Consider the following 14,666-nt stretch of genomic DNA (forward strand, 5'->3'; position numbering starts at 1 on the left):
CCTGCCACTGCAGAGGACACAGGTTCGAGCCCTAGTCCCGGAAGATCCCACATGCCGCGGAGCAACTAAGCCTGTGCGCCACAGTTACTGAGCCTGCGCTCTAGAGCCCGCGAGCCACAACTACTGAGCCCACGCACCTAGAGCCCGTGCTCCGCACCAAGAGAAGCCACTGCAATGAGAAGCCCACGCACCGCAACGAAGAGTAGCCCCTGCTCGCCGCAACTAGAGGAAGCCTGCGCACAGCAACGAAGACCCAACGCAGCCAAAAATAAATAAATTTATTTAAAAAAACAAACCAGGGACTGACTCCGGGCCCAGCTGCCGTTCTGAGTTCCCCCCTTTGCCAGCCTCGGCATCCTGACTTCCGGGCGGTGCGTGGCCCTGTGCCCCGGCCTTGGGGAGCAGGAGCTCCCTGCCTAAAGGTGGGGTGACAGCAGTGGTCTGCACCCCACGTGGACTAATCCTTGGCCACAGGAGCCCAGCAACATGGGGCTCTCGAAAGCATCACCTGAGCGGGGCCTTCGATGACGAATCTCTGACTTCCAAACCTTCCAGACCACACGGTGACCACGGCTGCCTGGGGGCGGGCCTGGGGCTGCCCGGGGTGCTATCTGGGTTGCCTGTTCGCTTGTCACACTCATCAAAGTCCCTCAGATGGGGACGTTTGGTTGTACGTATGTAAATTATACTTTAATGAGGCTGATTTTTCAAAAGCCCCACAAGTTGGGGTGATTCCACTTAAAACTCTGGTTTTCCCCTTTAGGAGTTGGGAGTTGTGGCACCTAGGGCCTGGGGTGGTGACAAGGCTTCCCAGGCCCCTCCCCCCCCCCGGCGGCCAGCCCGCTCTGCTGGTTCATGGCCCCGACTTGGTGGGGCAGGGGCCAAGCAGAGACCCAACCCCCCTTTCCAGGGCCCCGCAGTCCCCCCAGGACCAAGGGCTCCCTTCTTTTTTTTTTTTTTTTTTTTTTAATTATTTATTTTTATTTTTGGCTGCATTGGGTCTTTGTTGCTGTGCATGGGCTTTCTCTGGTTGCGGCGAGCAGGGGCTACTCATTGCGGTGGTTTCTCTTGTTGCGGAGCACAGGCTCTAGGCGCGCGGGCTTCAGTAGTTGTGGCTCGCGAGCTCTAGAGCGCAGGCTCAGTAGTTGTGGCGCATGGGCTTAGTGGCTCCGCGGCATGTGGGATCTTCCCGGACCAGGGCTCGAACCTGTGTCCCCTGCATTGGCAGGCGGATTCTTAACCACTGCGCCACCAGGGAAGCCCCCTTCTTTTTTAAAAAGTTTATTTATATATTTATTTTTGGCTGTGTTGTGTTTTGGTTGCTGCGTGGGTTTTTCTCTAGTTGCGGCGAGCGGCGGCTGCTCTTGTGCGCAGGCTTCTCGTTGTGGTTGCTTCTCTTCTTGTGGAGCACAGGCTATAGGCGCGCAGGCTCAGTAGTTGTGGCGCACGGGCTTAGTTGCTCCGTGGCATGTGGGATCTTCCCGGACCAGGGCTCAAACCCGTGTCCCCTGCATTGGCAGGTGGATTCTTAACCGCTGTGCTACCAGGGAAGCCCAAGGGCTCCCTTCTTTAAGCCCAGGCTGTCACGGGCCAAGCTGGGCTTCTGCTCCCTGAGCGCTTTTGCGGGGGCCGCGTAGGGTAGAGGGGGGGTTCCTCCAAGCCTTGCCCCAGAGGTGGGCAGCTGGGCTGTCTTGGTAGTGCTGCTGACCTCTGACCTGCCCTCTGCTCAGACTGTCTCCTCCACACACCCCCGCCCACCCCCCCACCTCTGAGTGCCCAGTGGGCCGGGCAATGCTGGGTGGGCTGCAGAGGCCCCGTGGGAGAGGGGCCACCTCCAGCTGCACCCTGAGGGAGCCCCTGGCCGCCAGCCAAGCCCCTGGTTGCAGCAGGGGCCGTCTCGGGGGCTGGGGCCCTGCTGGAGGGCACTGTCCCAAGCGTGGGTGGCCCCTGGCTCCCTGCCAACGGCCTGCCTGGCGCAGCCGCACCTGGACTTTTGGCCCCTGCTTCCGAGCCCTTCCAAGCAGCTTCCTTCCTGTGGAGGCGGACACGTCCTCCCAGCCCCAAGCTCAGAGGGCAGAGCCCCGTGGCGGGGGGGAGCCCATGACCCCAAACCCAGCCGGCAGGCCCCCGACAGCAGGACCTCCAGGACCCCTCCCCGGCCCTGGCTGAGCTTTCGGTCCCTCTGAACTTGGTGTGATTCTCCGGGTGCCTTGTCTACCTGGGATCCGCCTCACAGCCTCGGAGCCTGGGACCCTCTGTCTGTGGATTCCCACTGGGCGCTGACCCTGGAGACCCCCTTCAGCCCCGCCTCCTCAGGCCTCCGGGGTGGGTGAGGCTCGGACACACCCCGAGGCCAAGTCACCTTGGTGTGCCTGGTGGAGGCCCCGCCCGCCCCGAGGTGTCACCGCCCGGCCAGTCACTGAGCCAGCCTGGCCACACAGACTCAGCTCGAGGGCGTTGGCCGGATGTGACTTTCCGTGGCAACCTAACAGGCTGGCCTGGCCCGGCCCAGCTGGGCTCCGGGCTCGTGGGGTCTGTGGACCTTGGCCAGGCCCAGGAGGACAGGGGCAGGAGACCCCACAGACACACCCTCTGCAGGCTCCTCCCGCTCGGGCTGGGGGCTTTCTCCAGGGCTCCTCTGGAAGTCTGGGGGTGTCCACCAAGCCTCAGCCTCCCCAGCTCATGCATCTGGGGTGTGAGGAGAACCATCACTTGCCAGCCTGGGGATACGGGAGAGGAAGCCCAGCGTGTGAGGCCAGAGCCGCCCTCCTACTCAGACCCCGGGCACGGGCAGGGCTGCCCACACCACCTCCCCAGTTCCTGCCAGTTTGGAGCTCTGGGCCTCAGTGAGCCTGGAGCGTGCGTCTCGGGGGGCAGGCAGGCTCCGAGGGGCAGGCACCGGGCCAGCGTAGTCTGGGCTCTTCTGCCTTGGCCCCGTTTTTGGCAGGGGGCTGGAAGGTCCCAGCAGAGCTCCTGGAGCTGCCCTCCCAGGGACCAGAACCCTGACCTCCTGAGAAGGAGGAGAACCGAGCAGAGGACGGGGCCCAGCCCCCTAGGCTGTGACCCTCTGTGACCTGGACAGGTCACCTTTCCCAGCTCTGCAGTGGAAGTGGGGGAGGGAACTGTGAGAGGCACCCCCAGGCCCGGTCCTTGGGGTCCCGTCACAGGGCAGGGCTGAGGGGCTCTAAGGAGGATGGGAGGAGACTGGACCTGAGGAAGGGGCTCAGGAAGGGGCTGGGCCGGGGTCTTTCCTCAGGCTTTCAGCCCATCCTATCTGGCCTCCAGAACCGGAAGGTAATAGATCTGTGTTCTTCAAAGTGTGTGGTCATCTGTTATAGTAGCCCCAGGACACTCGTGCAGATGGCCACAGGCAGCCGGGCTAGAGGCTGGGACAGGAGTTGCGCCGGCGGGCAGGTGGTGGTACAGAAGGGGGAGGGTGGACTTCAGGAAGCAGGGAAGAGAGCGCCTGGCCTCTGGCCTGCAAAGTGGGAGGCACAAGGGGACACTGTTTTGAGCATGAGATACCTGGGGTGGTGTGTAGGGGGGCCTGGGGACCCTGGGCCAGGACGCCCAGCCCCTCAGCAGCTCATGGGTGGGGGGCCAGGATGGGGCTGGTGTATGGGAGGGGCCACGGGCAGAGACCAGCCCCAAGACTGCGGTGCCTGGTGAGGGGCTGATTGTGCAAAGAAAGCACAGAGTCTCTACCCAGAGGAGGGGCCGAGGGGACCCCCTGGCCAGGTCCCACCGGCTCAGGCCCCTCTGAACATCCCAAAGCTGCTCTCCTGGCCTCTGGCTCTCCTCCTGGCCAGGAAGTACTTCCATCTGGATTTCCAGACATCCGAGGAGCTCCGTCTCCTTGTCTGTGCCTGGGGAAACCAGGTGATGTGGAGAACTCCTACTCATCCTTGAAAACCCAGCTCAAAACTCACCGGTGGTCCCTGGGAAGCCTGGACTTCACCACCCATGGTCAGCTAACGACCCCGTCACTCTTGTCTGGTCCTCATCTGCCATCAGACTGCGCTGCAGGCCCAGGGGAGGGTGAGAAGGTGTGGATGGGAGGGCGGGGCAGGCTCAGCACCAGACTCCCTGGGGGCTGTATCAGTCTCCTGTCGCTGCTGCAACAACCGACCACAAACTGGGTGGCTTAAAACAAACAGAAACTTACACTTTTACAGTTCTGGAGGCCAGAAATCCACAGTCAAGGTGTTGGCAGGGCCACAGCGGCTCTAGGGAAGGATCCTCCTGTCCCTTCCAGCTTCTGGGGCTCCAGGCATCTCTGGGCTGTGGCCACGTCCCTCCAGCTTCTCTCTGTTGTCATGTGGCCTCCTCTTCTCCCGTGTCTCTGATGAGGACACGTGTGCTGGCATTCAGGCTCCTCGATAATCCAGGAGCAACTCCTCCTCTCAAGATCATGAATTTAATCGCATCTTTTGCCATATAAGGTCATCACCTCCATCCATCTCCAGAACTTTCCATCTTCCCAAACTGACGCTCTGTCCCTGTTAAACACTCACTCCCTTCCTCCTCCCCCAGCCCCCACCGTCTACTTCCTGTCTCTGTGAATGACAACTCTGGGGACCTCATGTGAGTGGGACCCTGTTCACTCTTTTACTGTGTAAGGTCACATTCATAGGTTCTGGGATGAAGACACGGACACATCTGTTGGGGGAGGGCCACCGTCACCCCCTACAGAAACTTTTCAGACAGACACAAGCATGTGAAGACAAAGACGGCAGACATGTGGGGCACAGAGAAATGCCTGCGGAGACCGGACCCCAGTTTGGGCCACAATTGGTAATACAGAGCATGCATTGTTAGGCCAGCTTTGGGGAAACGGGCACCCTGTCAGGAGGGCTGTAAATTGGTTTTCAGGCAATCTTGTCAGAGTTGTGACATGTTTAACTCAGCAATTCATGTCTTCCCAACTGCCCTGGTGAAACGCTGCACGTACGGGTATGGTCAGCGGCACACAGACACTCCGGCAACATTGCTCACGGGAACTGCAGCCTGAGGCCCACCCAGCACAGGAGGTGATTAGATGACGGAGTGTGGCCAGTGGAAGGGAGGCGGACTCATGGGGGACACCCACGACCTAGAAGAAAACAAGACCTGTCTCCCTTTCTATCAAACAGATTAAAAATGCAAGCTCGTGTCTGTGCAGACCTGGGTTTTCACATTTTCTAAGTTGTGCTAGAATACACATTACATACAATTTAGCATCTTAACCATTTCTAGCAGCCAGCTCAGTGGCATTAAGTTCATTCACGATATTGTACAGCCATCCCCACCATCCGTCTCCAGAACTTTCCACCTTCCCAAACTGACACTCTGTCCCCATTAAACACTCCCCTCCCCTCCCCTCCCCCAGCCCCTGGCCCCCACCATCCTGCTTCCTGTCTCTAAGGATTTGATGACTCCAGGGACCTCGTGTGAGTGGAATCAGAATTTGTCCTTCTATGTCTGCCTTATTTCACTGAGCATAATGTCCCCAAGGCTCATCCACATTGCAGCCTGTGTCACGATTTCCTTCCTTTTTAAGGCTGAGTAATACTCCATTGTGTACATGGACCACGTTTTGTGTATCCATTCATCCACGGACGGGCACGTGCTTCCACCTTCGGCTGCTGTGAATGATAGCTGCTGTGAACACTGGTGTGCAACCATCTCTTCAAGTCTCTGCTTTACTTCTTTTGGGGACAGACCCGGAAGTGGAATTTCTGGATCACATGAGAATGCTATTCTTAATTTTTTGAGGTAATGCCAATGCATTTTTTATTGGGTTGGCCAAAAAGTTCCTTCGGTTTTTAAGTAAAAAGACAGATTTTTCATTTTCACTAAGAACTTTATTGAACAACACATTCACCGTTTCGTTCCATTACCTTCTGCCGTTTTTCAGGCAACTTCATAATTCCATCTTCCCAAAACTTTTTATCTTTTTGAGCAAAAAACTGTTCCAGGTGCCTTTTACAGTCTTCCAATGAATTGAAATTTTTTCCATTAAGGGGATTTTGTCAAGACCGAAATAAATGGAAATCTGAAGGGGCAATGTCTGGTGAATAAAGCGGATGAATCAGAACTTCCCAGCCACGCTGTAACAGTTTTTGCCTGGTCATCAAAGAAACATGCGGTCTTGTGTTATCCTGATGGAAGATTATGCGTTTTCTGCTAATTCTGGACACTTTTCATCCAGTGCTTGGGCACTTTTCATCAATTGAGAGCAGTACTTGGAATTAATCGTTTGGTTTTCTGTAAGGAGCTCATGATAGAGGACTCCCTTCCAATCCTGCCCTATACACAACATCACCTTCTTTGGATGAAGACCAGCCTTTGGTGGTGTTGGTGGTGGTTCATTTCGCTTGCCCCACGATCTCTTCCGTGCCACATTATTGTACAGTATCCACTTTTCATCGCCTGTCACAATTTGTTTTAAAAACGGAACGTTTTCGTTACGTTTATGTAGAGAATCGCATGCGGAAATACGGTCAAGAAGGTTTTTTTCGCTTAACTTACGTGGAACCCAAACATCAAAGCGATTCACATAACCAAGCTGGTACAAATGATTTTCAGCGCTTGATTTGGATATTTTGAGTATGTCGGCATATTTTGTGTATGTCGGCTATCTCCCGCGTGGTATAACATTGATTGTTCTAAGTTAATGTCTCGATTTGATCGCTCTCAACTTCAACTGGCCTACCTGACCGTGAAGCATCGTCCAGCGAGAAATCTCCAGCACAAAACTTCACAGACCACTTTTTTTTTTTTTTTTTTTTTGCAGGGTACATTATTTATTTTCACTTGAACATGGAAAGAAAGTGTCACACTCCCCCTTCCCCTTTTTAGGGGGAGTGTATTTTAATCTGCAGCCTCTTCTCCATCCACCCTGTGTATGTGTTACACGCACACCACAGTTGGGAAGGTGGCTGGGCTGACCCAGTCCGCTCACCTGTTACTCCTTTGAAGAGGGTTTGACAAAGAGGGAAAAGGAAGGAGCCACACCAGGCCGAGGTTTCAAGCCATGGAATGCAGGAAACGAGGCAGAGAGGAGCAGTACCAGAGGCCAGGAGAGAGTGGAAAGGGCCACAGCTTCTTTGTTGTTTAAAAATTCTATAATTTGGGAGAGGGTGGTGATGAATTTCCAAAATACACTTCAGAGTCCCACCTTCCACACAGCTCCCTACTGACAGCCCTTTGGTTTTTCAGACAAAATGTAAGAGCCCTCACAAAGCCAGAAGTACTGATAATCCCTCAATGCACCCAAAAGCAGTGATCACTTCAGTCCCTTACAAAGACTATGTTCTATAGACTTTGCTTCTCCCTGTACATTTGTCTTACGGCTCAGTGGCAAGGTGGCTGTAGACACACACATGAGGGGGGTAAGTGGAAAAGGGAAACAAAGGGAAGCCCAGGCACATGGGTGCAGGGAGGGGTGGGGAACACACCACTTCCATTTTTTGTTTCACAGACCACTTTTGACACGTTCGATCAGTCACAGCACCGTCTCTATACACTGCACAAATCTTTTTATGCGTTTCAGTTGCGTTTTTACCTTCTTGAAATAATAAAGCATAATATGCCGAAAATGTTGCTTTTTTTTCTTCCATCTTCAGTATTAAAATGGCTACAGAAAAATTCACCAATTTTGGTAAGTATTTTTAAGTGCACGCTGATACGACAGCTGTCACAATACAACGTAACGAAATTGTTTTGAAGTTAAAGACAACTAAGCGCTACTAGAGCCATCTTACGGAAAAAAACGAACATTTTGGCCAACCCAGTAAAAAGGATCAAAGGTCATTTACCGCATCAAGAGTGGACCTGAGGTGGGGTCGTGAGAGAGGAGCGCTCAGAAGTTTGAAATAATTTCAGCCATTTTTTACTTTTTCTGTCAGCAGTTGGTAACTATTTTGGTAAATGTTTGAAGTAGTAAAGAACTTGGAATTACGATACACATGACAGGGACTCCCTGGCAGTCCAGTGGTTAGGACTCAGCGCTTCCACTGCAGGGGGCACGGGTTCCATCCCTGGTCGGGGAACTGAGATCCCGCGTGCTGCGCAGCACGGCCTAAATAAATAAATCTTTAAGAAAAAAATAAAACACACATGACCAAAAAGAGAAAAAAAAAATACACATGACAGGGTCCCACCCCAGACCTGCTGCACAGCCTCTGGGGTCGGGCTGGGCGGGAGCAAGACGTCCTATCTGTCCTGTGATGACGCAGCCCAGGCAGCTGCAAGGGCTGAGCACCGTCCAGAGGGTGGCGGCCATGCCTTGCCCACTCGCCCTCCCTCCTTTCCTGTGTTTTGTTCATACATTCATCCGAGATTCCAGAAAGGTCCCTTGTCCCCGTGAACCAGGCCCTGGGCAGTCTCTGCTGAGTGACAGGAATGACAGCTGGCTCCCCTACCCCCTCCGCATTCTGTGACGATGGGAGAGGCCCCTCCTCTTAGCGCCCCCAGGCCTGGACCAGCCTGGCCCTGTCCCTGACACCAGACCCCCCCACCCCGCCCCGAGGTGTTCTGGTTTCACAGACAGTCTCCAGCAACATCAGTTGCTCTGAGCAGAGAGCTGGGTCTCTTGGACAGGGAGGTAGATGCTTTTTAGGTCCACTCATTTCCAAAAGCACTTTCTGAGTGCCTGGGCCCAAAGACTAAGACATTGTCACTGCATTTTAAGAGCTGGTAGTGACTTCTTTTTTTTTTTTTTTTTTTTTTTTAATTTATTTTTTATTTATTTTTATGGCTGTGTTGGGTCTTCGTTTCTGTGGGAGGGCTTTCTCTAGTTGCGGCGAGCAGAGGCCACTCTTCATCGCGGTGCGCGGGCCTCTCATTATCGCGGCCTCTCTTGTTGCGGAGCACAGGCTCCAGATGCGCAGGCTCAGTAGTTGTGGCTCACGGGCCCAGTTGCTCCGTGGCATGTGGGATCCTCCCAGACCAGGGCTCGAACCCGTGTCCCCTGCATCGGCAGGCAGACTCTCAACCACTGCGCCACCAGGGAAGCCCTGGTAGTGACTTCTGAGCAGGGTGCTGAGGGGTGAACGGGAGCTTGCCAGGACCCAAGGAGGGGAAAGGCGCTCTGGGTGGTGTGTCAGTTTCTCATTCGATCCCCAGCGCCTTGTGAGGTGGGGCCTGCCTGTCGGACTCCAGCTGAGGGGCTCAGGGAGCCAGACAGAGGGACGAGGGACACAGCCCTGAGAGACCAAGGCCAGGCTGACAGTGAGAGCCTGAAACCAGGTGGGGCCAGGCTGACAGAGCCTGAAACCAGGTGGGGACAGGCCTCCTGCCTCCCGCCCTTGGGCCTCTCACTTTTCCCAGGCTGCAGCTTTGGGGAGAGGGACTGAGGGCAGGCCTGAGTCACAGGCCACGGCCAATGGGCTATGTTGGGCTCAGGTCAGGTGACATCAGGCCACTTCTCAGGTGCTGCACCTCCCGGCAGCTGGGGCCTCCCCCGGGCCTCCCCAGACTTGCATGGAGCAGGCAATGGAACTCCAAGGCCTGGCAGTCATGTGGCTGGTGGGAGCAGGCCCGAGGGTGTGCCCTGGCAATCCCAGAGGGCTTCCTAGAAGAGGCAAGAGGAGGGGGTCTTCCAGGCAGGGGAGCGGGGGCCCGTCCTCAGGGCTGTCCCTGAGCACTGCCGCCCACAGGAAGAGCATGGTATTGAGCCCCAGGCGCAGGGGCTGCCGTGATGCACAGCTTCCTCAGCTTCCTTTCCCCAGGCTGGTTGGGCCACAGCCTGGAGGGCCTGGCCTCGTCACCGCTGGGGAAATCACCGCCGGGGAAATGACCTCACTCGAGAAGTTTCGAAGAGGTGCCCTCTCTCTGCCCCAGCTGCCTGACACCCTCACCCAGCTGGAAGGGCTGACAGGTGTCCCCGGCCGGATGTCTGGGGACCAGTCTCTTGTCTGCCTGGTGGGACAGGTTAGGGAGGTCCCCTCAGGCTCTGCGTGAATCCCGGATGCAGCCCTTGGATAAATATTAGTAAACTTGGCTCAGACCTACGCTCTCTGACGCCACTGTCTCGAGGCAAAAGGCCCGGCGCTGGCCCCGCCCCGTCTCAGAAGCAGCCACCAAACATCCCCGGCCCAGAACCTGCTCAGCCCCTCGGGCAGAGGCTAGTTCCAGCCCCCAGGCTCGGGGTGCAATAGGATGAATTTGAATCCTACTGGCGGGCTGGGTGACCTCTGCTGAGCCACTTGACTTCTCTGAGAAGCCCCACCCGTTCCTTGCAAACACCAAGAAAGCAACCCAGCGGCCCCCCGCCTCATGGGGTGACCCTGAGGAAGAAAGCAGGGCCCACATGGGCCTCCCCGAGGGTGCCAGGCCCCTGACCCTCAGGCTGGGGCTCCTCCCTCCCCAGCACCAACCTGGCCTGGCGCCCTGATGGGCCGCAGCTTGCTGTGGGTGCAGGCCACATCCGCACTGGGGGCCTCGGTCCCCTGCAGGAAGCCAGCCTGGGGGGTCCTCCGGGCTCCTAGCTATCAAAAGGCTCAGGGGTGGCCCCCAGAAAGATCCTCACTGGGGTTGCAAGGTCAGCGCTTTGCTTCCTCCTCATGTTCCAGAGGGCCCCTCAGACGGGCCTGCTTCGGGGATGGGGACAGGGTCCCCTCCTTGCTCTGGGTTCCTGCTGGTTTGGCCAGGCAGCTGCAGGCGGCCCACGGGCCTCTGGCTGGAGGGGTTTCCAGGCCCCCCGGGGTAGGGGCCATTGGTGGTGAAGCTGCCTGGGGGGGATTCCCCCTAGCCCATCCCCATCCTCCGGGGAGAGTGGCAGTGAGCTCCCCACCCCCTGTGACCTGCCTTCCCAGCTCCTGCGGACGCCCACCTGTTAGACCACCACCCCCAGCTCATTGGTCACCGACTGACTCTCCCCAGAAAGGCCTGGCCAATGGGGACAAAGAGAGGAGCGCTGGGTGGGCATGGCGAAGTGCAGCTCACCTGGCCTCGCCTGGTTTTCAAGGTCTCTCACATCCTCTCTTGCCCCGCCCTCCCTGGGGCCTCCGCTACCACGTCTGTGAAATGGGGCCGGAAGAATGCCCACCTTGGGCCTCGCTCACCTGGGATCCTTGGGAATCCCCCCGTGGCACCCCGCCCTCCCCAAGGAGACCTCCAAGCTGTCCTCTTGCCCACCCCCAACCTCGTACTCCCCAGGGCAGGCAGGGCTTCTCCCCTCTCCCCTCTCCTCAGGCTCCTAGCACCAGCCAGGCCTACAGGCACACAGTAGGTGCTTAAGCAGTGCCCAGTGTCTGTGGTTCGCCTGGCCCTGAGGTTCCAATGACTGGCCCCCGGGTGGGGGAAACGGGCTGGTGGGCCTCGGAGGGGTCCCGGCAGAGCGCTGGACACACAGGGGGCTCACAGCAGCCTGGCCCCTGGCCTGCCTCTCCTGTGGCCCCGGCAGCCCAGGGCCCCCTCAGGACAGAGAGCCTGCGGGAAGGCGGGTCAGCAGTCTCACCCTGCCTGATGCTGGAATCCCCTTTACCAGCCCTGCTGGGATGCCTGTAGTGATGGGGAGCTCACCCCCTTATAAGTCTGCACTGTGTTGTCTTGAGGGGAGATCTGTCTCCCCACCCACCCTGTACTTCCTTCACCCTCTGGCCTCCGTCCCACGGGCCTGCCGAGTCCAGTTCCGCCCCTCCCCCCAACCCTGACCAGCATCCCTATGCTTGTCCTGTGCTCCCTCCCGCAGGCCAGAGTCCTGAGCACCCCTCTACCCTCTTCCACACCCCTGACAGGTGCCCTGGACGCACAGGTGGGTGTGTCCATCCGCACAGGCCTGGCCCAAGCCACTCATCTGAGCCAGCGGTGTACCTTATTCCTCACGGTGACCCTGAAGGGCCAGGGTTGGGACTTGCCCAAGGCCGCAGAGCGGGGGCAGGTGGGGTAGGGTTGGCTCCACGGCCGGCCTCACGGGCCTGCACCCAGAAGGTCCCACATTGGCTTCATGCTCTGCCTTCACAGTCTTGAAAATACCATTCATACTTTTTGAACCAGGGTACCTGCGTTTCCATCTTGCACCAGGAGGGGGCGTGGCTCTCACAGCCCCAACGGACTTGTGTCCTTCTTGCTCCCCTTGCTTTGCACCTCCTGCCCAGGTCACAGCCCGGTGGGGTGTTGGAAGGTGGGGGCCCTGGAGCGGCTGGGACCCCCATAGATTCCCTCCTGCCGGCTCCCCGCCCCACCCCCCAACCCTGGAGGAGCCAGCGATCACTTCCTGCTCCTACTAAACCCTTTAAAGGAAGAGGGTAAATAAAAAGACTTGTCCTGCTGGCAGGGCATGACTCAGCCGCCCCCGCCCCGGCCCAGGCCGAAGCCCCCTCTGCCCCCCACGCACCAAAGCACTCCGCGCCCCCTGGGCTCCCAGTACCTCTGGCGGGTCCGCCGGTGCGTCCTCCCTCCCCCCACGTACAGCCGCCAGGAGGGCCCAGGGAGCAGGACAGGCCCCCTGAAGGGAGCTGGAGCGGCCCTCACACTTACTGAACACTAAGGGGAGCTGTTCTAGCGTTTTCCGTTTGTTGCCTAATCCAACAAGTGTCATTGTCCCCCATTTTACAGAAGAGAAAACTGAAGTTCAGAACACCTGCTCTCCCGGTCGGCCCGAAGACCCAGGGGGAAGAGGGCAGGTCGTCCCAGGCGCGCCGGCCGGCGGGTGGCAAGATGGGAGATAAGGCCGGCTGGGGCAGGGCCACCGAAGGGTCTCCCCGGGGGCGTGGGAGGAACTGGGGCCGCGACTGCATCTGCCCAGCGAGCGGCAGGGCTGGGTGTCGGGGCGCCTGGAGGGTGGGGGTCTGGGCCCCGCCGTCACCGCGCCCCGGGCCGTCCCCGGCCGCGGGCGCTTCCCGCGGCTCCCCGGCAGTGAGTCACCGCGGGCAGGGCGGGCCGCAGCGCATTCCTCCGTGGGGCCGGCGTCCGGGGCGGGGTGGGGGCCATTGAGTCGCCCCACGGGGCCGGGGGGCTGGGGCGCCGGGGGAGCGGGGAAGGGGGGCGCGGGCAGCAGACAAGGGGAAGGGGGGCGACCTCGGCGACCTGGGGTGGGGATGCGGCGCGCAGCCCCGGGGTGGCCAGGCTGGGGGGACCGGGGCGGGCTGGGCCCAGGAAGGGGGCGCGGGGCGTGGCCGAGAGGGGGGCGTGCGCGGGGCGGGGCCGCTATAAATACAGCGCCGGGGAGCCGGGGCTCATTGCAGCGGCCGCCACCGCCGGAGCGCCTTCGCCTCTGCCAGCTGCACCCGGCCGACATGAAGACCCCCGGGGAGGTGTTGCGCGAGGGCGAGCTGGAGAAGCGCAGCGACAGCCTGTTCCAGCTGTGGAAGAAGAAGCGCGGCGTGCTCACCCCTGAATGCCTGAGCCTGTTCCCCACCGGCCCCGGCGCGCGCCCCAAGGAGCTGCGCTTCCACTCCATCCTCAAGGTGGACTGCGTGGAGCGCACGGGCAAGTACGTCTATTTCACCATCGTCACCACCGATCGCAAGGAGATCGACTTCCGCTGTGCGGGCGAGAGCTGCTGGAACGCGGCCATCACACTGGCGCTCATCGACTTCCAGAACCGCCGCGCCCTGCAGGACTTCCGCAGCCGCCAGGAGCGCGCCGCGCCCGTCGGGCAGCCCGAGGCCGGGACGGCCCGCGCGCCCTGAGTGCCGCCGCGGTGAGTGCCGCCCGCCCGCCGGACGCGGTCCTCGGGGAGAATGATTTCGACCTCGGACGTCGTGGGGAGGTCCTGCCCCGTCTAGGGGACGCTGTCGAGAGGGGACTGGGGGCCTCGCCAACGCGGCGCGGCTGGGGCGCGCGGCAGGAGCCGTCGCTTGCCCCTTCCGTGTCCGGGCCTCGGGAGACCAACGGGCTGGACCCCGGCTCGCTCAGCCGCCGGACTCGGGCACAGCTCCCTGAACCTGCCCCCTCTCCCCACAGGAGCCACACACTGGACGAGTCGGGCCGGACGCGGGCCGCGCCGGCAGGAGCTCAGGGAATGCCCGGAGCGGCGGAAGCCCCGGCGGCCCCCAGCCACCGACCACGGCGAGGACAGAGGCCGGGGCTGCGTCCCTGCCCGGCAGAGAAGGACCCTCCCGTGCGGAGCCGCGGAGCCTCGCCCCCGCTGTGCGGGTGCATTAAATTATTGGACTATCTATGTATTTATTTTGATGGTATTTGTGTTAAAACCATCTGTCTTAATATATATACACATACATATATATATATGTGTGTGTGTGTGTATGTATATATAATATCAATGTGTCCATTCCAAATAAACTACCTGACTTGTTCTCTTTTCTACCAGCCAGTGTGGTGCAGTGAGCTTCCTTCGGGAGGCCAGTGGGTGGCCTCTTCATTCAGTGCGTGTTGGTTGGGGGGAGCGGCCACCCCAGGTGTCTGAAGGGCAAGGAAATGCTCTTTGAATGAACACTGACTGTTATCTGCCGGACCCTGGCCGCACCGTCTCTGGAGGCGGGGAAGTGCCCTGGGGGTGGCCCTGACTTCCGCTCCCGGGTGTGGAATGGGGAGGACAGGGCCCGGCTTGCTCCCGGAAGTCACTCACAAAATGGCCCTGTGAGGTCATCATGCCTCCCCCATCTGAGCTGCTCCGGCACTCGGTGGGGTACCCAACCCCAGCTGCCCCCTCCTGCCCACCCGCCCAGCCCCCTGGGAGGAAGCCTTCAGCTCCTCAGGCTGCCCCACCCTGCCTG

The 14,666-nt window shown here is 59.2% G+C and overlaps 2 protein-coding genes across 2 annotated transcripts in view; both read left to right on the plus strand.

The window, feature by feature from the left end:
- NAP1L4 (nucleosome assembly protein 1 like 4) overlaps window positions 1-5,769 on the plus strand; it is a 72,259-nt gene extending 66,490 nt beyond the window's left edge. Inside the window, exon 15 of the mRNA XM_059932309.1 lies at window positions 5,540-5,769. Coding sequence (XP_059788292.1) covers window positions 5,540-5,548 — 9 coding nt within the window. The 3' untranslated portion in view covers window positions 5,549-5,769. The remainder of the gene's footprint in view (window positions 1-5,539) is intronic.
- A 7,394-nt stretch (window positions 5,770-13,163) lies between these two features.
- On the plus strand, window positions 13,164-14,256 carry PHLDA2 (pleckstrin homology like domain family A member 2). The gene is made up of 2 exons (XM_059929857.1): window positions 13,164-13,630; window positions 13,894-14,256. Exon 1 carries the CDS (start codon window positions 13,224-13,226, stop codon window positions 13,617-13,619), a length of 396 nt encoding a protein of 131 aa, XP_059785840.1. The 5' UTR covers window positions 13,164-13,223; the 3' UTR covers window positions 13,620-13,630; window positions 13,894-14,256.
- Window positions 14,257-14,666: the final 410 nt, after the last annotated feature.

The sequence above is a fragment of the Balaenoptera ricei genome, chromosome 8, assembly GCF_028023285.1.
Source record: "Balaenoptera ricei isolate mBalRic1 chromosome 8, mBalRic1.hap2, whole genome shotgun sequence".
Classification (NCBI taxonomy): domain Eukaryota; kingdom Metazoa; phylum Chordata; class Mammalia; order Artiodactyla; family Balaenopteridae; genus Balaenoptera; species Balaenoptera ricei.